General features: G+C 45.6%; 3 protein-coding genes across 11 annotated transcripts in view; all 3 read right to left on the bottom strand.

Moving 5' to 3' along the window:
• LOC100749313 (longitudinals lacking protein, isoforms A/B/D/L) overlaps positions 1-22979 on the bottom strand; it is a 94874-nt gene that overhangs the window by 16121 nt on the left and 55774 nt on the right. The window contains exons 7-9 of one of the 9 annotated variants that reach the window (XM_024372483.2): positions 19739-19921; positions 18934-19084; positions 17957-18406 (exon numbers count right to left, since the gene is read on the bottom strand). The exons of 5 other annotated variants lie outside the window; for them this stretch is intronic. In XM_024372483.2, coding sequence (XP_024228251.1) covers positions 17959-18406; positions 18934-19084; positions 19739-19921 — 782 coding nt within the window. In that variant the 3' untranslated portion in view covers positions 17957-17958. Of the gene's footprint in view, positions 1-6650; positions 7550-8332; positions 8519-17956; positions 18407-18584; positions 19085-19738; positions 19922-22979 lie in introns of those variants that run through there. 3 more of the 9 variants (XM_033324914.1, XM_024372487.2, XM_024372489.2) reach the window with 3 other exon arrangements.
• On the bottom strand, positions 13030-14470 carry LOC105682102. The gene is made up of 2 exons (XM_024372507.2): positions 14135-14470; positions 13030-13999 (listed from the first exon to the last, which is right to left on the bottom strand). Exons 1-2 carry the CDS (start codon positions 14373-14375, stop codon positions 13680-13682), a joined length of 561 nt encoding a protein of 186 aa, XP_024228275.1. The 5' UTR covers positions 14376-14470; the 3' UTR covers positions 13030-13679.
• LOC105682103 (zinc finger protein 581-like) lies at positions 20582-21654 on the bottom strand. The gene is made up of 3 exons (XM_033324922.1): positions 21333-21654; positions 20994-21117; positions 20582-20862 (listed from the first exon to the last, which is right to left on the bottom strand). The coding sequence occupies exons 2-3, from the start codon at positions 21110-21112 to the stop codon at positions 20655-20657; spliced, it is 327 nt and encodes a 108-aa protein (XP_033180813.1). The 5' UTR covers positions 21113-21117; positions 21333-21654; the 3' UTR covers positions 20582-20654.

The raw sequence follows: 22979 nt of genomic DNA, 5'->3' as shown, positions 1-22979 counted from the left end.
GCGACTACCGATCGCGATGCGACAATTAGAAGAGAACCGGAAACTCATAATCCGCTAATCCCGTGCACTCCTCCTTCGGGAACCACTCCGCTACCATTTAAATATTCGCCATTCTCGTAAATGCTCTGTTTCTCTCTTCCAGAGAAATATACGATAAGGATGGTGCGGAAGGACGTGGAAGGAAAGTTGTAATTGAATAAAATGTTTATTACTTTACTTATGAATACAATATATCTCATGACGATTAAAATTTAAGGTCGATCACGCAAACCCTTTCCTCCGGATGTTTCTTGCGGATGTGACTATAGATCTGTGACGTTTGTTTGCTCCTCAGTTTGCAGTAAGGGCACTTGAATCTAGGTTCGTGTCCGCACTCGTACTTGTAATGCCGATTACGGTTACTTTTCAACGTGAAGCTGTGCAAACACTTGGGACAGTAATAGAGCAAGCGATCTTTGCCCACGTTGTTGCCCGGCTTTACCATGCTCATCAGAGAGTCCAACACGCTCAGATCTGCAAAGAAGAAACAAAGTACGGTGAACGTCCGTTCAAAGTGTTTGGACATGCGATTATAATACAACTCGCGCGCCAATTCGCGTTCTTCTCCTCGCGTTCGCCGATCGAAGGAATCGATCTGTCGACCGAACGAGGGAACACGATCGACGACGTTTTCGGAGCTGGTCTGGAATATGTACAGACGCATCCATGACCTACGATGAGTTCGTTAGTACATATGTATCGCGTGAAAAAAAAAGCAAAATACGTAGCACCGAACCAAAGGATTCTCCTGATCTAGCAAAGCGACGCGAGATAGGAACGAGAAAAAAAGACAAACATAAAAAAAAGAGAAACAGTAAGGAAGAAGTAAAGAAAACAGAGAAAAGAAAAACCGAAAGATGAAAAAAGAGAGAGACAAACAAACACGGGTGGTAAACGATCAAAGAATTATATCACACAGTGCACGCTCGGTAATCGAGCGCAGACAGAATCGCTGGAGTGTTTGAACATCGATTTATTATTCGTATCTTACAATTCCACAGTGACGACGATATATGATCACAAAACATCGTGGAAAATGGGGAATAGTAATTGTTTCGACATCGAACGTAATTCGCGAACATTTATTCGTAGTCAAGTCCCGAAGGAAACGATCGGTCGTACGAAACCGATCAAACGGGGAAAGGACAACTTGTTCGTACGACGAATGGAGAAACGCGTCTAGCCCGGCTCTGATCGGGCGTGTATAGTTATTAATAAACGCACTTAACGCTACAACATCGTTAATTATATCACAGCAACAAAAACAGTCGGCCACTAACGTCTAGGTGTAGGTAGAAGAAAACGAGAATCAAAGAAAACATTTCGGTCGCGATGCGAACGGCTACGCTTTCGCCGTAAGCACGTGGTTGCACCAAACGTTCGTATCCTGCTGTCTCCGCGCATCGATTTTAAAAGCTTAAAAGCTCGGCATTATCTTTCATCGTGATTCTCATTCGGTTCGATAAACGAGAAACAAAAGTGAAAGAACACAACGTTTGCCCCGACCGCTTCACCCTGTACCATTCAGTCTTAAAGCGGAAAGCGTACAGGCAAATCGAAAGGTACACTTTCCTCTGTTCCTCCCCTTTTCACCCTTCGAACATCCAACGATACGCCGGACGCACAATTACCCGAAACAACCTTTAAACGTTATTCGACGAACGCGCGTTTTCTGTTGCTCCGGTTTCTTTGCTTTTCTTTTTCGCTTTTCCTCGTTATTTCTTCACCTTATAGCTGGCTCGATTTCACCAACGGATGAAACTGTTACGTTAAAGTCCATTTCTTTTCCTGCTATGAACGTTAAGGATGCCGTTATTATCGTTATTCTTACTATCTTTTCCATCGACTCATTCCTCCTTTCTTCTCGCGCACACGCACACTTTCTCATTCGCTCTCTCTCTCTCTCTCACACACACACACACACTCTCTCTCTCACACACACACACACACACACTCTCTTTCTCAATCTTTTTTCCATAGAAAACATACAATTTTATCTAGTAGGACGTCTAGAAATCGAAGAACTTTTCGTGTGACAGCTCGTGTGCATCGTGGAACTTTAAATGCAATTGTACTTGAAACATGTTTACGTTCGACTTCTCGGGCAAACCGGTTACCGGCTAATGATTACGTCGTCAACGACGTGAACCATTCGTAGAAAACACGAGCAATTTCAACGTGCGGTAAATTAACCGACGGTCGCGTTCGATATCCTAAAATTCGAGATTCGTTTGAGCATCGTCTCGTTTCACGACTAAATCTCGTAAACGATCGTTCCCTAATTTTATAAAACATTTAAAAATTTGATAACAACGGAAAATATATGTATCATATGTTAAATGTATGTACTGTATAATATTCATATACACGTGATGTATATCAATGAACGTGGCTGTGTGTCAACGTGTGTGTGTAGGTATATACGCGTATATTACATGTATTACATGCATGTAACGTATACGCAAATGCGTGTATGTTATTTCTCTAATTATAAGAGGCGACAATCGCAAAAGGCGGCGTTCGCGCGGAACTACGTTCTACGTTTCCGATGCGAACAGCAAGCTTTCGAGACAGTCCGCCGACGACAGAAACATCTCGAAAGGGACGGAGATCGGATCTGCCGTAAACACGGGAAACTATTACGCGAAAAGCGGTCGATTATCTTAGGATCGAACACTCGCACCTCGCGTCGCCTTCTCTCGGCCTTCACTTTATACGACATCGTTCGTTAACGAACGAGCAACAGGAACACGTACTAAACCTCCCGATTCGCGTGTCTTCTCGACAGCCTCGGACGATCCTTTTCACAGCTGATCCTTCATTTCTCCAGATGCACCACGTAAACGGGCTGACCTACGTGCCTGGTTCTAATGTGGGACATCACGTTGGACGTTTGTTTGCTACGGAATTCGCAGTAAGGGCACTGGAATCTCGGCGGTTGGCCGCACTCGAACTTGAGATGCCTGGTCATGTTGCCTTTGATGGTAAAGGATCTTCCGCACTTGGGGCAGCCGAATGGCTTTGTGAAGCATTCCGCCAGCGATCCCTTTGCGTACGTGTTCTTCTCCCTCCCTTGAGAATAGTAATTCGGCAATGATCTCGGCGCAGTCGCACCACAGGAATCAGTCTGACCAATCTCCCTGTTGCTTTCCTCGTTCTCAAATGCTTTGCAAGATTGTAAAACGAAGTTTAAATCCAACTGTGGGACCGCGGCATAGAAACCTGAAACTTCAAGATCGGCTGGTTAGTGGAATCGGTAAAATATCGGACGAACGATTTGGGAAGACAGCGGGATCGCTGGATCCGAGAATCGATCGCCGTCGGTTAGAGCCGTACTCTCCTTTAGAGATGTAGCGATCGTATTGGATCGGGTCGAACTAAATCGGTCCGGGGGTGGTTGGATCGGATCGGTTTGGTTCGGTTGGCTTTCATTTAAATTGCGACATGCTTCGTATCGACGACGTTGAGCATTGGAAATGGAAAAATAAAAGAAGGATACCTTAAAAAGTTGCGGATGATCTTCTAGATGAAAACGTCGAGCCAGTCTCGAGCATTTTCCAGACCCCCCGCCCCCCCCCCTCTTTCTCCCGACATCACGTTGGACGTTTGTTTGCTACGGAATTCGCAGTAAGGGCACTGGAATCTCGGCGGTTGGCCGCACTCGAACTTGAGATGCCTGGTCATGTTGCCTTTGATGGTAAAGGATCTTCCGCACTTGGGGCAGCCGAATGGCTTTGTGAAGCATTCCGCCAGCGATCCCTTTGCGTACGTGTTCTTCTCCCTCCCTTGAGAATAGTAATTCGGCAATGATCTCGGCGCAGTCGCACCACAGGAATCAGTCTGACCAATCTCCCTGTTGCTTTCCTCGTTCTCAAATGCTTTGCAAGATTGTAAAACGAAGTTTAAATCCAACTGTGGGACCGCGGCATAGAAACCTGAAACTTCAAGATCGGCTGGTTAGTGGAATCGGTAAAATATCGGACGAACGATTTGGGAAGACAGCGGGATCGCTGGATCCGAGAATCGATCGCCGTCGGTTAGAGCCGTACTCTCCTTTAGAGATGTAGCGATCGTATTGGATCGGGTCGAACTAAATCGGTCCGGGGGTGGTTGGATCGGATCGGTTTGGTTCGGTTGGCTTTCATTTAAATTGCGACATGCTTCGTATCGACGACGTTGAGCATTGGAAATGGAAAAATAAAAGAAGGATACCTTAAAAAGTTGCGGATGATCTTCTAGATGAAAACGTCGAGCCAGTCTCGAGCATTTTCCAGACCCCCCGCCCCTCTCTCTATCTCTCACCCCTTTCTTTCTTTCTTTCAGTCTTTTCTTTCGTTCTTTTTTTTTTTGCCTTTCTTTGCGAATATCAAAGCAGACGAATGGAAATCGCACGATTTTAACGGACATTATTTCTAATTATTTTCAATCGTTTAATTTAATACGTACTAGGAAAAATTGCATCTTAGGCTAGGTTAACGGTAATTAAATCTATCGAATAGAAATCGTTGTGTACCATTCCATCTTCGGCCGATGGCCACATCCCCGATGGTTCGGTTAGCCATTCTCGTGCACGAAAGTATGCAGACGACGGGTTGCCATTTGATAATCGTGTACGTTGTCGTATAAATTTGCATATACCATAAAAAGAAATATTAAACTACAAAGGATCGTTCGTGCGTATCTGTCATTTGTGTGCAAATCTGCATGCATTTTAACCGAAATATTTACACGCAAGTGTCGTTCGAAGACTATATTTCAAATCGATGTTTCGCGTCAATAGCTTGAGAAATATTTTTGCTCCGCGAATACCTTCGCGCGGTAAGGAAATACGTTTCCATAGAAAGCGAGTATAAAGTGGAAAGACTACACGTGTCGATTACATCGAACGAGATCGGGCGCAAAATGGATGGATCGTCGGTAGTAGTGGTTTCGTCGAATCTTCAACGTCGAGTTCAAAGCTTCATGTCGAAGATAAACACTTCCTCTTCCGGATGCTTTTTTCTGATGTGAGCGTAGACCGGCGATGTTTGCTTACTGCGAAGACCACAGTACGGACACTGAAATCTTGGTTCGTGGCCGCACTCGTAATTCACGTGTCGATCTTTGTTTCTCTTCAAGGTGAAACCGCGACCGCACTTTTGACACTGAAACGGCTTCGTCTTGTCGGAAACGTTTATCTTTGCGCTCCTCCGTTTCGCGGTTTTGCTCGATTCCAAACAACGTTTCCCGATAGTTTCCAATCGGCTCTTCAAGTCTAGGTTTTGTCCGAGCGCAGGCGGTAGAATATGGGGGAATCCTGAAACACGGAGACATAAATACTGAACAGCATACTCTCGACCGCTGTACAGAAGAGGCTGTACAGCTTACGGAGTTTGGCCACCCCGTCGAACGGACGTTCCGTTCGAATGCGTCGCTCTTCAAGGGCTCCGCTCGACGGCAAACTCCCTACCGACCCTTATACTATTTAGCTCCGGGTAGCTCCGTGTTCGCCGCGAGAAATAATATACCCTCTTCTCCACCAGCAAATCGACCACTTTGTCGTTGCGAGCACAGAGCTGCGTCGGAACTCTGCTCGGAATGAGCAGCCATCGAGCAGCCACGCAATTGGGGGAAAGGTACGCATTCTACGGAACCTACGTTTCATCACGCGCACTTCTTCTCGATTCTCTCTTCGAAACGCCTAGCGAAGCGTGCTCGCAATTCAAAGTAACAATTTACAGATACGCTTTTCTCGATAGGTTCGGACAAAATCGGTGTTCGCGCGATGCAACAACAAATGAGACTCCTCGCGTGCACGTGGTTGCTGCTAGCACATGGATCCCGTGGAACCATCTTCCCACCAAGCATCCATCATACTTTACAACCAGCCATAGAAAGATCGCTCGTTGGTTGAAGAATATCGAGGAGACGATTGAAATATTGGAGCTCGGTAGGTGTTTGTCACGCGCCAAGATGCACGGCGATCGAACCAATGGATCTCGTGTACAAGGGGAGGAATAAATATTGTTTTTCTTTTCTTTTCATTTCTTTCTTCACTCTTTTTTTTTTCTTCCTTCGATTCACCACGATGCTTTATTGCGAGCAACAATCGAAAGAACGACAATTGAAGTGGAAATATTAAAGTTAAAATCGAAAGAAAGCACTGAACTTTCGGTCCCAGAACGTTTGCGCGAGTTGAGGATGATGTACGCGTAAGTGACGGATCATGTGAGACTTTTGGTAGTTTTTCATGGAGCAGTGAGGACATTCGAAGCGCGGAGGCTGTCTGCACTGGTTCCGCAAGTGCGACAGCATCGATTTCTTCCATTTGTAGAGATTGCGACAACTGGGACACTCGTACATTCCGTCTCGTCTGATGATCGTAAATTCTCTGCCAGAACGACCGTGGAACCGCTCGATTTCCGTGCTCCCTTTTTCTCTTTCTGAAACAAGCACGCAAACAAAAAGAACGTTATTATCGGTGTACCGTTATTTCGATTCGTTACCTGAACGTACTTTTTTTGTATAGAAACAGCGTAGAAAGAAATCCCAAGTAAAAAGTCCGCACATCTCGTGCAATTCGACTGCCGAATCTAAATCTTCTCTAGGCTTTTCTTCTTTCTTTTTCTTTCTAGCGCAATCCTCGTAAACTCTACTACCATTTTCCACAAACCTGTGTCTCATACCGGCTCCGTCCAGTCGGCCGCTACTTGTCGACGTTTTCTAGTCAAATCAAGTTTGCGAGAACGAAAGTTAACGCGCTTACATACGAGTATGGAACGGTATAACAAGTACGTCATAGTCGATGGCAGTCGATAGAAAAATAGCAAAGTTCAAAATTGGCATCAATTGTTTATTCACGTTAAAACTGTTTTAACGCATATTGCAGCTCTCCGAAGTAGAATGTGAAAATTCTTACCATCGGACACACACACGTGCGAGGAGAAATAGTCGATATCGTGAAAATACAGCAAGTTAACGTTCACGCATGCACCTAGACATTGGAAAACGCAATCTCGGAGGGATGATAGGAAATGAAGAGGAAACGGATGGGATTGGACGAGACGAAATGAGACTAGATGAGATGAGACGAAACGAGATAAGACGAGACGAAACGAGACGTGTCGAGGCGAGATAAGACGACACAAGACGAGATAACATCGAAAGCTAAAGAAAACGAGAGAGAAATTGATCGAACGATTGGTTGGAACGACGAAAGAAGGATCTGCGAGCTAATCGGTTCGATGCTCCTGATGGTAGAGTCTTGCATTTGTGGCGATATCGATGCAATAAAGTTTGTATTTCGGATGAAGTGTGCGTATATGCGTCCACACGTTGGTACGTTGACGAAGATGATTCTTGCAGTAAGGACACTCGAATCTCCGAGATGTCCCGCATTCGTACTTATAATGTCGTATCATGTGACTTCGATGTTTGTAGGTACGAGAACAATTCGGGCACGGATGTCGATTTCGTTCGTAGAGCTGAGTAGAAGTCCGAGGTCTCATGTTCCACGTACGTCTGCCGGAATCTGCAAAAGAGGACAAATTTTCCAACGGTTAGTTGCGAAAGATCGACGAACGATAACGTTCAACGCTCGATATACCGCTGACGGTGGACTCAGCATCGAGACAAGACGAAATCGAAATTCTGCTCGGTGAAAGAGACACGGAAGGGCAGAACGACGAGAAGTTCTCCGACGGTTCGAACGTTCGTACGTCGAGCGAAATGGATAACATGAAAAGTTCTGTTACTCTAACGCTAATATGAAAGGAAACGAAAGAGTGGACCGCAGCAGCAGATGTCGCTCTTCACTTCACTTTCCTTTACGCTTCTTCGTCCTTCATCGTCGTACATGGTGGTCGTGCGATCAACGAGTGAGACGTACAATACAGAAACGCAGAAACGTGACGATCGAAGGTGGATAAAGCGAGCCGTTGCTATCGCTATGGAATCCTTTATTTTCTATACAGAGTGACTACGAGTAGAAATGTACAGAATATGATGGAGAAAATCGGTTCCAGCTACGGAATCGATGTTGCGCATTCTTCGCTATATTCGCATCCGTCGCGTATCGCTACGATTTGAAGCGTATCGGCAATGTTCGGTTACTAAAGCGTAGGAAGGAGATGCCCTTCCCATTTCGATAATCAGGAGAATTTTCGCGAGCAAATATCGGACGGCTTTCAGCCCTGCTGAGTATCCAGAGCGTAAATCGGCCGATCGCTGTGATTGCTCTTAATATGCGAGTACACGTGCGACCTGTGTTTGCCAGTGTACATGCAATGCGGACATTGGAAGCGCGGCGCCTTACCACATTCGTATTTCAAATGTCTGTGAAGTCCTCGATACCATTTGTAGGTCTTCTGACACTTGGGACAGTCAAAGTTACCTCGGGATGTGGTGTCCACTGCTGGAAGCATACCGGTGTTGTAGCATCTTCGTCTCCGATCCGGAGCCAGAACGGTCACGTAAGGCAATGTCGACAGGTTGAACATCACTGGAAATTACACGGTAGTTTTCTCGGTAAGTGATATTAACAGGCAAACGTTAGCTCGACGACACATATAACAGCAGTATTTTCTCCCATCCCACCCCACCCCCGCTTTTCTCTCATGCTGCGACAAAGAGTTGGCCGTTCATCGAAAAATGTCGATCGCGGCAACTCTAGTCTGCGATAAGAAGGTAGACGCAAAACTTAGGCGTTTAAAAGCAACCGTTGCGGATCGATGTAGGAAATACAGTGTCGATATAACACGGTGCAAAAATTGCGACAACTCTCCTGTAACACGATTTTGATGCAACACGGAACGTATTAACCGTGTGTTACAGGCGAGTTGACTGTATATCGCGCACACTTTCCCATGTTTGCCGCTCTTTGGAAGAAGATAAGTAGGAAAAACGGTCGGAAGTGTTGCTTTCCGCTTTATTCTTCTTGACAAATGTATAAAAAAAGAAGCAAGATGTTTGGATGAAAAGATCTTTCTCGCTAAAAAGGAAACGATTCAGCGTGGAAAAAGGGGTTGCTCGAAGTTTGCCACCGTTGCGGGATGACCGTTCGACGTCGCCAGAAGCAAACGATTCGACGACAAAGGATCTGGTTCCGTCTGCGATCGGCGATACACCTGAAATCAAATTTAGCAACACGGTTAGCCAGACGCATGAGCGCATTTCGTGTCTCTGTTTTCTCTTTTCCTCCCTTCGCTGTGTCTAACACTCTCGAATATAAATAAAAAGACTCGAGAGACTGGGCTTGACAACTTTATTTCGCTTGGTATGACACATCGGTGGAGCGGAGCCGCGTATTAGAAGAAATCTCTCAATCGTGAGTTCAGTAGAGCCGTTTAAAGCACAGCGCTTGGTCAGGGTGATATTTCCTGATGTGGGCGTAAATGTTCTGGGTAAACTTGGAAAGCTTGTCGCAGTAGGGACACTGATATTTCGGCGCCATACCACACTCGTGACGCAGATGCCGCGACATGTTTTTCTTTAGGGTGAAACCACGATTGCAACGTGGACAATAGTGATTCTTGTGCACGGAGTACACTTTCGGCCGCCTCCTCGGACGTGGTCGAATATGCTGCCAAACACCTGAAATATCGAAGAAACGTGTTAGCAGGAAACAGCACGATGTACGAGCCGTTTTCGAAGCACTTTCCGGTCCAGGAGCATGTGCGAGTGCATCGTTCCGTGTCGTCGTGACATAGAGAAAGTAAAAGAAAATCAAGGCTCGAAGGAAAATCCATTTTTACGTCTGGATCGGCAAGAGAGGACGTTCAACGAGGATCTTCGTGGTCGAGATTGGAAAAAAGAAAAAAAGATAGGGGAAAATCCTCGTTGAAACGTCGATCAAGCAAAGCTGGCTAGTATGGGACGATGTACCGAAGGAACAATGCGACCAGAGACTGATGCAGAAAGACATATATATATATATATATATTTTTTTTTACATTGGAGAACATGTGAAAAATTGTACACGATTTTACGTCACTAATATAGCCTCGATTCGTTTCTGTTTGTGCCTCTATTTTAATTGGTTTAAATTTCGTCTTGTCTGGTCTCGTCCCGTCTTAGTATTGTCTATCGTATCTACCTTGAAACATTCGTTTTCAATCGCTTTTTGGAATGCGCTTCGTTCCTTAGCCAATACAAGAAATATCGGTTTTACATGTTTCTACGAGGATTCATCGAAGAGAAGAGTTTGATGGCGTGAGCTTTGTATCCGACGTGTCTCGATCTGACGTGTCTATAAATGTTGGACGAGCACGAGGCTTTCATTTCACAATAAGGACACTGATAGCGATGTCCTTGGCCACAAAAGTACCGCAGGTGTCTGGTTATGGTGGTCTTCTGGGTGAAACGACATCCACAGTTGAGACATTCGAATCTTTTACGCTCGTTCGGATGATATTTATACCTATCCAAGAAGCTTTTCATCCCCGACGAATAGTTAACAAAGTCCATGCTGTTCCATTTGAAAAACTGCTCCCTTTGATAGTCACCTGGAAACACCAAGATACACGATGGTTAATCCACGTCAAAGCCACGCAGCCATGAGCTTTATACCGTGCAATGGGCAACGTTCCTGAAGAAATGCGCGCGCGAGACAGAGAACGAAGGGGGAGAACGAGGGAGCGAGAGAGAGAGAGAGAGACAGATAGAGAAGGAAAAAGAGAGGAAAGAGAGTTTGGAACGATGAGAAAGTGGAAATTTGTGGAAATTTGGTTCCAGAGGATACCAAGTAATTGTTACGAATATAAAAGGCGAGAAAAAGGAGACGAAGGTAAGGGCAACTTACGAGATAACCGATTACGCGTAGCACGGTGGAAACGTAGGAGAAGAGAAAAACAACGGAAACTGAAAATTCATCGAGCTTTTAATCGTTTCAAACACGTTTATACATGATGGTTACGAGATCCTTTACAATTATCACCGACGATGTCATTCAGCTTTGAAACGAATGCTCGAACGACTAGAGAGAGGAGGATGACGGCTCCAATTTTTGTGCCATGTCCTATTCGGGCAAAGGGACAAAGTATTTCTTTCTGAAAAGACGTTCAGAAACGGCATCGCCACGACGCGACGCGACGCGACGCGGCGAGACGGGACGAGACGAGACGAGACAAGATGAACTATACGATAGTGCGAAGTGAGGTATCGCGTGGATTAAGTACGATTTTGGAAATACCGATTAGAAATCGATGTACCGTGGCAACTGATATTCGCGGCAATCAATCGCTCAAAACAGTTTATTGTAATAAACTTCCTTTCCTTCGTGGTAACGACTTATGTGATATTTGACGTTAGATGTATACGTGTAACACTTGTTGCAATAAGGACACTGTATCCCTCGAATACCGCACAAATGACGAACGTGGTAATTCAGATCTTTCCGCCTTTTAAACGTCTTCCCACATTGATTGCAGTCCAAATTGGTGCCATAGAGAAAAGCTGCGACGCTTTTCACGCTACGAATCTTGCGTTTCTGATCGCACGCGTGCTTCAAGTGGAAGACCAAGTCCCTTTGCTTGGGAAACATCTTGCCGCACTGCGAACACTTTGTCGCGTTCGTCTTCGAACGGGACGACGTGTCGTTCCACTCTGAAAATTAAAACACAAATACGATATATAGCCAAGTTCGAGCTATAACGCATCCGCGCGCAGGGAGATCCACGATTTCTATGCCGAAATACGTACACGTGCACGTCCACGTAGACGTGTACGCGTTAAGAAAATCAGCAATTCAAATTCATTCCATGGAAGCGTAGATAGATACATATCTACAAAGCGTTACATAGTTACGCGTAAATGAAAGTAGGGCACCAAGGAAACATTATAATGCTCGTAGATTCTGACTATAGATCCTGATCATAGGGACCAATCGTTTCGTGACTCGAACGTATACCAACGACAGTTTCGTCGAGTTGCTTTCTCGCGCAAGTGCACATGCACGCGTATGCACATCCGCATAAGCACGACGCACGTACCATAGACGCTCGCACGTACCACAAATACGCGAATACCCGATACGCGCACGCACGCACACACGCACACGTACACGCGCATACAGGCACACGAAATATCAGATCGACGGAAATCATCTCTCTTCGAATACGCGTATGGAGCCTTGCTACCGTCATCCGTGTGACTTGATCACGCATAGTATCGCTATCTCGAATAAAATACGTGTAGTGGAGAAAAAAAAAATCTGGCAGTGGAGTTGGATTCGTGTCGATTTGATCTGCTATTCCAATGATTCTAAACTATGATACTTCACCGGCAGCATTTCACACCGTTCAAAACATTTTATTCACACCGACTGGCAATTTAGGATGCCATCGTCTGATGTGCCTGTAAACATTCGAGGATGAATTGTCCTTCTTATGGCAATAAGGACACGCATATCTAGGAATCTGGCCACACTTGTGTCTAATCAGGTCCCACATCCTTCGGAATCCTGCGTTGCACTTTGAACAGATGTAACTGGAGACCGCGGCCTGCGTCCTCGCGTTTGGCCACTCCAATATCCGTACATCTGAAAAGAATCAGGACAATTAGTCCTGCGTCATGTCACTCGCTACCGTTTGCCAAAACTATATGCAATATCGTCTCGAATAGGCCCTGCGAACAGATCTAACGTGGCTATCGACAAGCGTGTCTAATCGCTATGGCGATTAGAATAAACGTAACAAAGTAACACGGACAAGAAAGAAAAAGTCGAGCCGCTGCGCTGTAACGAAACTGTTCTCCTCTCTCGGCTTTCTGTCGTCTCGACGTCGTTTAACACGCGTCCTCGATTTACCAACAGTTTACACCCATCGCGTTGCGAACCTCGTCCAAACTTATCACGCGTTCAAACACGCGTCTGCTGTTTATGTGTGTGTATGTGTGTTTCTGTATGTATTTGAATCTGTGAAAAGGGAAGAGGGACAGCGATCGGAACACCAACGACTGTCTGGAATGATTGAAATTAACATTATACTCGCAAATGTATATATCATATACCACGGGTTAAAGATATGACGATTTTATTGAGGTAAACGATACATCGTGTATCATTCTGTTTCGCGTATCTACTTCGCAAACACTCGACCTGTTCGTCCATCTCAATACTTGCAATTTTAATCGATCTCGATAATCCTAAATCTCTACTATCTTTGCTCTTTTCTCTCTTTTCTCTTATTTTCCGCTTCGCTTGCTTTCTCTCCTTCCTATTCTCCACCTTCTTCTTTCTCTTCTCTGTTCCCTCTCCCTCTTCCTTCCGTCCTTTTCATCTTCTTCTATCATAGAAAGTTCATAGAAACTTGCCACCTACGAAAATACCGGAATACGCGTGCACGCGTTGCCAGTAGCCTAGTCTCCGAAACTGCGGAGAGTTGTACGCGACACGAGGGAAACTTGTTGTTTACTTCGATGCGAATCGTGCCGGACGTTACGCCGTTATCCTTGTGTTTTCAAACGCGGCATAGACCGATAGATCGACAAACTTGACGCGGCCAAATGACACCGATTAGATCGGAACACATCGCTATATTACGACTGGGAATCAGCGCCTTTGTCGAGCTAAGGCAACCGCGAATTTAATCTGCGGATTAAATGGAAATCGCGAGACCGACGAGATAAACTCGAACGTAAATTTGACGAAAGGGGAAAGATCGTTTTTAATTTCGATGAACGATCACAGGCATTCCGTCGTGTCGCATTCTGATGTGTTTGTAAATATTCGACGAACACTTGTCCCTCTTGTTACAATAAGGACACTTGAATCTCGGTTCCTTTCCGCAGTCGTATTTCATGTGCGTCTTCAATGTTTTCTTATAGGTGTAACCTGCGTTACATATAGGACAATGATAGGACATTTTGCCAGAGTCCCAGAATACACCGTCTTCGTGCTTGATGGCAGCTCGTCTCCCCCTGTACTCCATGTCCGCTCTCAAATTATCCAGAACGGCGGTGTTATCGTAAGATGGTAGGGGCCGTCCTACGAACAAGAAAACAGAGCCAACGGTTAGCAAGCAGCGAAACCGGTGTCGGTACCGAACGGAAAGGAACAAGGAAATAAATACAACAGAGAAACGAATTAACCGATACGCTTAATAGGTCGACAGAAACAAACCCCTAAGAATTGCTGCAATACGCGAACCAATGTCTAATCCTGTTGTTAAATGTCGAGCAGTCGCTGAAACGAGTAGCATCGAGTAAAATGAGATAGCTGAAAGACGGGATAGAACGAGAACAGTGATTCTCACGGGACAAGGAACACATCTATTTTCGTAATCTTGTACACACAACTGCTCGCGCTTTTCGCTCGATTCCAATTCATCCCGAATCACACGCCTACGAAAGAACGCTTCCATGCTTTTGTCCTTTCTTTCCTGTCCTTCCTTCCTTCCTTCCTTCCTTCCTTCCTTCCTTCCTTCCTGCTTTCTTCCAAGGATCGATACATCGATTCAGTAGAGCTTGTACGCTTGAATTCTACTACCCTTGTGGTAGGTCCTGATATGCCTGTAGGTATTCGAGGATTTTCTGTCCCTTTTGCCACAGTACGGACACTGAAAGCGTGGTTCCTTGCCGCATTCGTATCTAAAATGTGTCAGCATGTTCGCCTTCTTACTGAACGAACTGCAGCATCTCGGGCAAAAGTATCTCTGAACTTGATCGGTTTGCCCCGGCCGCGACTCCTCAACGTACCCTGCAAAAGACAAGCAAATCACAGGCCGAGTCAGTATGCTTGTCTACGGTTCGTGCGACGAATTTCAGAGAATACGATTTCGATCTGAAACTGTGACAGCGAGACGCTTTCAACCGTTTTCAAAGGTCTCTTCGTTGTCGGGTGAACGCGTGTTTCTACGTAGACGCAATCGTTAAATTCTGTCAAATAATTAACACGCTTCCGGTGATCGAACGAAATAAACGAATTTTATTGGCGGATGGTGGTTAAAGAAAGAAAAAAGCTGATCGATTACAGAGATCTTATGGTGACAGAGAAGGATAGCAATCTTTGGTGAAAAGTCGCAGCACAAGTCGTTGAAAACAACGCACGCACGTGCTGTGCCGCGCGTCCGTATCTCCTCGTTGAAACGACGCAGCGCAAAGTCGTCGTCGTTAGAGCGTCCACGTCTCCGCGTTTCCTCTTCCCTTTTTATCATCGTCGTCCTTCGAAAACAACAACATCTGCTCTTCGTTGATCAACGCAAAAGCAGCCGGTGTGGCTTAAACAAAGGCAATTGTTTGTGGACCCTTCGTACGTGTTTGTAGACGTTCGAGCTATATTTTGACCCGTAATCGCAGTACGTACACCGAAAACGAGTCTCGTGGAGGTTGCAATGGGACCGGTAGTGACGCATCATACGGTCTTTCGACAGGAAACTGTGTGTGCAACGAGGGCAGTGGAACCAAGCATGATGATTTGCCGGCTGTCTACCTGCAAGCACGGATTTCATATCAACATTCAAATATTTCGCCACGCGATCAACGATTCGAAGGATATCAAAATTTCTCCCCTCCTTTCGCTCTCTCTCTCTCTCTCTCTCTCTCTCTCTCTCTCTCTCTCTCTCTCTCTCTCTCTCTCTCTCTCTCTCTCTCTCTCTCTCTCTCTCTCTCTCTCTCTCTCTCTCTCTCTCTCTCTCTCTCTCTCTCTCTCTCTCTCTCTCTCTCTCTCTCTCTCTCTCTCTCTCTCTCTCTCTCTCTCTCTCTCTCTCTCTCTCTCTCTCTCTCTCTCTCTCTCTCTCTCTCTCTCTCTCTCTCTCTCTCTCTCTCTCTCTCTCTCTCTCTCTCTCTCTCTCTCTCTCTCTCTCTCTCTCTCTCTCTCTCTCTCTCTCTCTCTCTCTCTCTCTCTCTCTCTCTCTCTCTCTCTCTCTCTCTCTCTCTCTCTCTCTCTCTCTCTCTCTCTCTCTCTCTCTCTCTCTCTCTCTCTCTCTCTCTCTCTCTCTCTCTCTCTCTCTCTCTCTCTCTCTCTCTCTCTCTCTCTCTCTCTCTCTCTCTCTCTCTCTCTCTCTCTCTCTCTCTCTCTCTCTCTCTCTCTCTCTCTCTCTCTCTCTCTCTCTCTCTCTCTCTCTCTCTCTCTCTCTCTCTCTCTCTCTCTCTCTCTCTCTCTCTCTCTCTCTCTCTCTCTCTCTCTCTCTCTCTCTCTCTCTCTCTCTCTCTCTCTCTCTCTCTCTCTCTCTCTCTCTCTCTCTCTCTCTCTCTCTCTCTCTCTCTCTCTCTCTCTCTCTCTTCCTCACCCTTGCTCGCGCGCCATTTGTTTTATTTCAGCACCAAATTCAATATCACTCGATTATTAACAACAGAAAATCGACTGTATCGTGATCTACCCAGCCGTGTGTACACAGTTAAAGTCGAACGAATAAAGCACAAGCGCAGAAAATTGCAAGCCGGTGACTCGGTCGAGCTTGCAAGATGTAGCGAGTGGCAAAATTTCCAATTAGACTGTACTTGTTCGTGAGCACCCGTGCTACTATGTAGGGAAGGAGAATGAAAACTGTGAAGATGGAATCGGAACAAGAGCTTAGAAAATATTGAAAACGGACGAAAACAGAGATGCAAAAAAAGAAAAAGACATACGTAAAACATAAAAAAAAAACGACAGTTGTCTTTGCGACATTTCCCTTTCTTTTCTTATCTCTTCTCTTCTTCCTTTTTTCGTCTAATCTTCCTCACTGTAATTATTCGCAATTCCTACGCTAACTTATTCGCGCCAGTCCTTTGGTAAGTAAAAACGTTCCTAGGCTCCTTGAGAATAAACTATGGGCAATTGTACAAAGACTATCAAAAAACAGGCTTTACGTCGAAGCGCAGCCACGCAAATGTACAATACAAGATCTAGTCGGACATTACAACGACGGTACATTGCCACGGTTTGGTACCGACATCGAAATCTTGCTGTTATAATAGCAACGATGATGACGACGATGATGATGATGATAATAACAATAGTAATAATATTAATAACAATATGATTCTGTTCGCAATTCGCAAGCATACATCGTTGGTTTTTATTCACCGCGTCGGCGGTTTATTATCTGTGCTCGATCGGAATTTCAATAAACCTCGGTACATGCATTCTACGTGGTTCGGGGCTCGTTAAAATCGAACAGGTTCCTACGTTTCATACGTCTCATCTCTCGCTCCGATCGTTTCCATGCCTCTTCTTCCGTCTCTTCTTGCCGAACAACTCGGCCGGTTCGGTCGATCGAATTATGCGCGCGTTGCAGCCTGCTCGAACCGTGTTCCGCCGCCGTAACCGGAAAAACGCGCACGCGCGTGCAACACGAAATGGACATGGTATACGGTCGGTTTGCGGCAATCGATATATTCGGTATAAATAGGAGGTGATTAGGTTGAATCGACGATTGGAAATCGAAGCAATAGGTCGCAGCGTCGCCAGGACGATTCAGTAAAGCTTGACGAATCTTAGCTCCATGTTGTGATGCTTGGCCCTAATGTGCCTATACACAGCCTGAGTATACTTGCTGCGCATATCGCAGTGCGGGCACTTGAAACGCGGCAGATCGACGCATTCGAGTCTGTAGTGACGACTCATGCCGCCGGAAGTGTGAAATGTACGGGCGCATCTTGGACATGGAAAGCCGCGCCGGTTAAGGGACGTCTGTAGCCTCAGCATGTGCCGAGAATTTCGAACGACACCGTGGAACTTTCCCAAGACAATTGGCCTGAAGTCTGTAAGCAGAAAAAGAGACGAGAATGGACCGTTAGAGAGAAGTGAAAGCAACAAGTCGTATTTCCTCTGACTCGTTCGACCAATTGGGAACGGGTGACGAAAATTAAATATAACTGCGGGCCAGCGAAAATTCAATTTCACGACGAGCCGTCGTTCGTCTCGCGATCTTTAAAGGGATCGGAAGGATGATACGTTGCGTACGTTCTCGCACACGTATTTTTCCAAAGGAGAGACAAGCTTGGTTGTGTGTTTGTTGTGTCCTACGTGTTTTCATTTATTGACAGGAATACATAGAGTCCATCGTTTGAAGCATTGGCACTCGCCCCATACGCTAGCAGTAGTGCGTTCCGATTGCAATCTTCTTCGTGCGATCGCAGTGAGAATATGTTCGATCGTTTGCCACTCGCGCGAGACAGGGCACGCGTCCAATAATCGACGAAGGCATCCAAATGAAAAAAGAACTGTTTAAAATCGAGGTTCGCTTCCGTTGGAACGAACAACGCGATCCCTGGCACGGCGTGGTTGATTTTTTGGAAACCACTCGATGCAGATGATTCGCCATGGCCTCGAAGCCGATACGATGAATTCTTCTCGCGCGTCGATAAATCAGCGTTCGCTCCGTTTTCCGTGATAAGAATTTCTCGTGATCGAGTCCGTTGTCGCAAACCTGACGAACGAACCTCTCGTTCGGTCGCCATTCTGCTATATCTGAAACGAAACAAACCGAAAGGCTCGTTAATCGAACGAACGTTCGTGGGACTTGGAGTAACCGGCGAAAGCAAAGAAAACCAAAGGAGACGAGACGAAACGAAAAGTTGGACGTTGTTGCTGTTGCTGGATCGTCGTTGCTAAAAATTCGAGAGGAAACATTGTACGAGATCAAAGTAGGAGAAACGAGTCTGTTCTTCTTCAGCAATTTTATTCGTTCGAACGACAATTGGAAAATATTGGCCGTCTATGACGCGTGATCGAACGACACGATCTGGATCGTGCATTTGATTGCACGTGTTCGAAAGAAATATAGAGGAAGAGGAGGTTTTAACGCTTGGATACATTTTGCTGTATCCGATGTTGGTTGGCTTGGTAAGCCGCGAGCAACGGTTCAATAGAGTTTAACGAGGGTGACAGGTTCTTCGGGATGCATACACCTGATATGTTGATAAACGTTGGATGTCTTCTTGCTGCACATGGTGCAGTAAGGACACTTATACCTCGGCGCCTTGCCACACTCGTACCTAAAGTGACCCAACATAGTGTCTCGCCTGCCATAGCCGTTGTTACAGTTGGGACAGTGAAATTTCCCGGTGAACGCGTTGTACAGCTTGTCCCGTTTCCTCGCGTACTTCCTCGAATGCGCGACACGGAGGAGATCGTCGAGTCGGTCACCTACAAAACATCGTATCACGGTCAAGTTCGTAAGCTAGCCCTAATTCCCGCGAACAGCTTTCTCCAACATCGCCTTACAATTGGCACGCAAACGAGAGGGAAACACAGGGGATCATGCAAAGTAGGATATAGCATATAGGAGTAGAGTACACATCGACCAATACGAACAATATCAAAGCCGATGTCGCTCTTTCAAACTGAATACAGAATATAGAACCGAACACGTTTATTCTCGCTTTTCCCACAAAAGTTTCTTTATTCTTCCAAGCTTTCAGATGTCTTTCGATTAACGGGCTCTTCTATTTAACGGTTTTATCGATCAACGATTCCACGAACGAAACCGGATCACTACGCGTCGTTTCGACGTCGCGAACCGATCCTGGTCGATTTGGCGATTTGAAAGTTGCGATTCCATTCGGACGATTCGAAGGCGAACCGTTTCGTTTACGAAGAAGTAACGCACAGAGGTAACCGTTGATCAACGACGTTCGTATCGGTATCGTTTCGAGAAACGGCGGCCAACACATCGACACGCGTCATACATCGCGTCGGTAGAAGAATGGTCCTAAAACAACGTGTTACAGATGACCGGCTTGGATGGGTGCTTGTGCCGTATGTGATCCTGGATGTTGAACTTTTTCTTGCTCAACTTGCCACAATAAGGACACTCGAAGCGCGGCGGTTTGCCGCAATCGTACTTGAAGTGGGCCGTCACCGCGCTCTTGGTCGTGTAACTCTTTCGACAACGTGGACAAGGGAATCGGGTTTTACTTTTTCTCGAGCTTCGTTCCGGGTACTTGTCCTCGATCCAAGGTAGCGGCAACATTTGTAGGAATGCTGAAAACAAAAACGGAATAGATCGGTTAGTTGTGATTTGTGAAAATCTCGCTCGAGACGCTCCTCGTCGATTCGAACAAGGCTTGCTTTTCTTTTCCACGCTTTTTGTCCGCGGACGAATGATGTATGATCGTGCGTCCGATTTCTCGTGAAAACTCGCGAATCGTTTCACGCGATGGTAGTCGTTCGATCGAACGATCGAGCCGCTACGGAAGAACCGCGTGTGCGAAGGATCGTCGGTGAACAAGAAGATTTACAGGTAAAGATGAATGAAACTGAATGGTTTCTATGTGGGGAAAACTCGGAAATTGTGCTTGCAGGCTCACACACATACACGCGCGCCTCACGATAACGTTCAACTATCTCGTCGAGTTATAGACACACAACAAATAAAGCGATTGCAGGCATCTTCAAGCTGTATGTACGAGAACAAAATTCATCGAGGAGTTGGCAAAACACGCGGTCGACGATTCGACAGCCGCCAAAACACTGTCCTTGCCGTTCTCTTCCACGTGCTTAACCGATTTTGTCGATTTCCAACCTGTAAAGCGTAAGTAAAGTAATTGAACGTGTTTAATCGTTACACCTCGTCCACGCTGCACGAGATATATTTTTCACGTGGGAATCGAAGGATAATGGTTGGTCTACGCAAAACACTAGTTATTTCTTTATCACAATCAAACACTTTATTGTTAGCAAATTGTCTTAGTTAAAGAAAGAGGAAGAAATAAGTTTATTGCTGGTCATATTGAAGTACAACGACTTCGAGCTTCGATCCTGGATGCTTCAGGCGTATGTGTTTATAAACGTTGTTGGACTGCTTGCTCCTCATTTCGCAATAGGGACACTGAAACCTCGGTGGGCTGCCACACTCGAACTTATAGTGGCGCAACATGTGATGCAAGTGCCGGTAAGTCCTCTCGCACTTTGGACAATTATACCTGATGCATCATCGTAACGTTACAGAAAAATCGCGAATTATCGCGTTTGCACGCGACTCGAATGCCGGGAATCGTCATCGAAACGCGGCAAATGTACGCGATATCGCGACCAAACAAGCAATCAGACTAACCTATTGCTATCATTGCTTCCGTGCTTCTTTCCCAGTCGACGACAACGCTGTTGTTGCGGTTCCAACTGCACACAGTGATCCACGTGATACTGGAAGATCGATGGATCCGGTAAATACATCGCACCTGAAATCACAAGCAGAGTGGATTCTGATGTAACGCGTTTATTCTTGTTGCCGTAACATTGTCGTCGATTGTGAAGGATATAAAGAGGAACGAGGGAAAGGCGGAGAGACGATGAGAAGAGGAGTGACGGAGGAGGAGAAGGTGGAGGAGAAGGTGGAGGAGAAAGAAGAGGAGGAGGAGACGGACAGAAAAAAAATAATTGACAGAAAACTCACAGCAATATTTCTTTTGTTTCTGTTGGCACAATTGGAATTTTAGAAAATCGAAAAACTCTCGATTTCTCCAACGGATGAACGTTTATTGTATACATGCTATTTGAGCTTACAGATTCTTCGTTTCCAATATTCCACGGAAATTGGTGGGAATTTCGCGAATGCGCATGGACGGGCTCGCTAAACGAGATGACGAATTCTTTTTGCGATCGGATTGCTCGAAATAACGTTATTTATCGCGCGATTTACAAAATACGTCTCCTTTTCTGTATCGCGTACGTTCGATGGCAGTTCGTTTGCATGCAGAAAGAACATTTCCATATGGATTAATTTTTTCGTGCGTAAAACTGTCTATTGGTAGCGATGTCGATGAGAAAGACGCACATTCCTCGATGTTTGGTCCTAATGTGTCTATACACGTTCGAGACCTCTTTCGAACGCATGTCACAGTAGGGACACTTGAACCTCGGTCCTTGGCCACATCCGTATCGCACGTGTCTTCGGAGGTTCGTTTCCCTAGTGAATCCGCTTGGACAGTTAGGACAGCAGAATTTCTTCGACTTGTTCCGCCAGATGCCGAAATCACGACTGACTGAAACAAAAAACGCAGCAAAATACTCGCGCACAGTCTACGAGCTAGTTCGAGTCGCATAGATCGTCAACGACAGAATTCGCGTATGCAACAACTGCGGCAGATGAAGGAAGAGACGGTCGACAACGACGAAAACAACGACGCCGACGTACCGAAAGATCGATAACCGATCGAATACTGGAAACGTTCGAATCACGCGTCACAGAAAAATTAGCGAACGATTTTAACCGCGCGTTGCGATTTCCATTGGTCGTATCGCTGGGCAAAGTGACCTGAAACGAATCGCTTTGCATCGTAGCAACACGAAACGACGCTGACAAAGAGGGTCGGAACGCGTGGTTTAAATAAACGCTATATATATGCGATACGATGGAAACGAATAAAATTTTATTCAAATCAATTTCTGCTTGATATTTTCAAAGATAATTTCATTCCCAGTATGTTCGTAGTCACGTACTTATGCATGCACGAAGGCAAGCGCATGCTCGCTCACACGTATGTCAGTCTGTGTATAGTATTTAAGTTAGAAGAAGATAATTGGGGAGAAATCAGAGAATGGGAAACTCGGTCTTGAAAAAATGTTGGCGAAACGAAGCAACCAACGAAGCAGCTGCTACAACTTGCTTCATAGCCGACTCATTTTGTACGAGTTGTATGAGTTGTGTGCCATCAATTCGTGAAGATCGATGACGAAAACTTTCAAATTCGCATGTTTTCTTCTGATGTGCGTGTATATATCCGATGTCTTTTTACTTCTCTGTTGACAGTAGGGACACTGAAATCGTGGCTCTTGTCTACATTCGTAACGCAAATGTCTGGTCAGACTCGGTTTCTGGGTGAAGGCACTCGTGCAATTTGGACATGGAAACCTCTTTGTCTTGGTAAACGGATCCGACCTTCTCGTTCTCGTCTGAACGACGACGCGAGCATGGATACCTAGAAGGAGGAAAATTTCACATTAATTTAATTCCATTTATTTATGGCGTATACGCAAGGCTAATTCCCATCAGAATATAAATAGCGTACACAATGCATAAAGGATGCCAGCACAATAATAG

Source organism: Bombus impatiens, unplaced genomic scaffold, assembly GCF_000188095.3.
Source record: "Bombus impatiens unplaced genomic scaffold, BIMP_2.2 scf_0080, whole genome shotgun sequence".
NCBI classification, from domain to species: Eukaryota; Metazoa; Arthropoda; class Insecta; order Hymenoptera; family Apidae; genus Bombus; species Bombus impatiens.
Note: the sequence above shows the minus strand (reverse complement) of the source record. Positions and strands in the feature narration are given on the sequence as shown.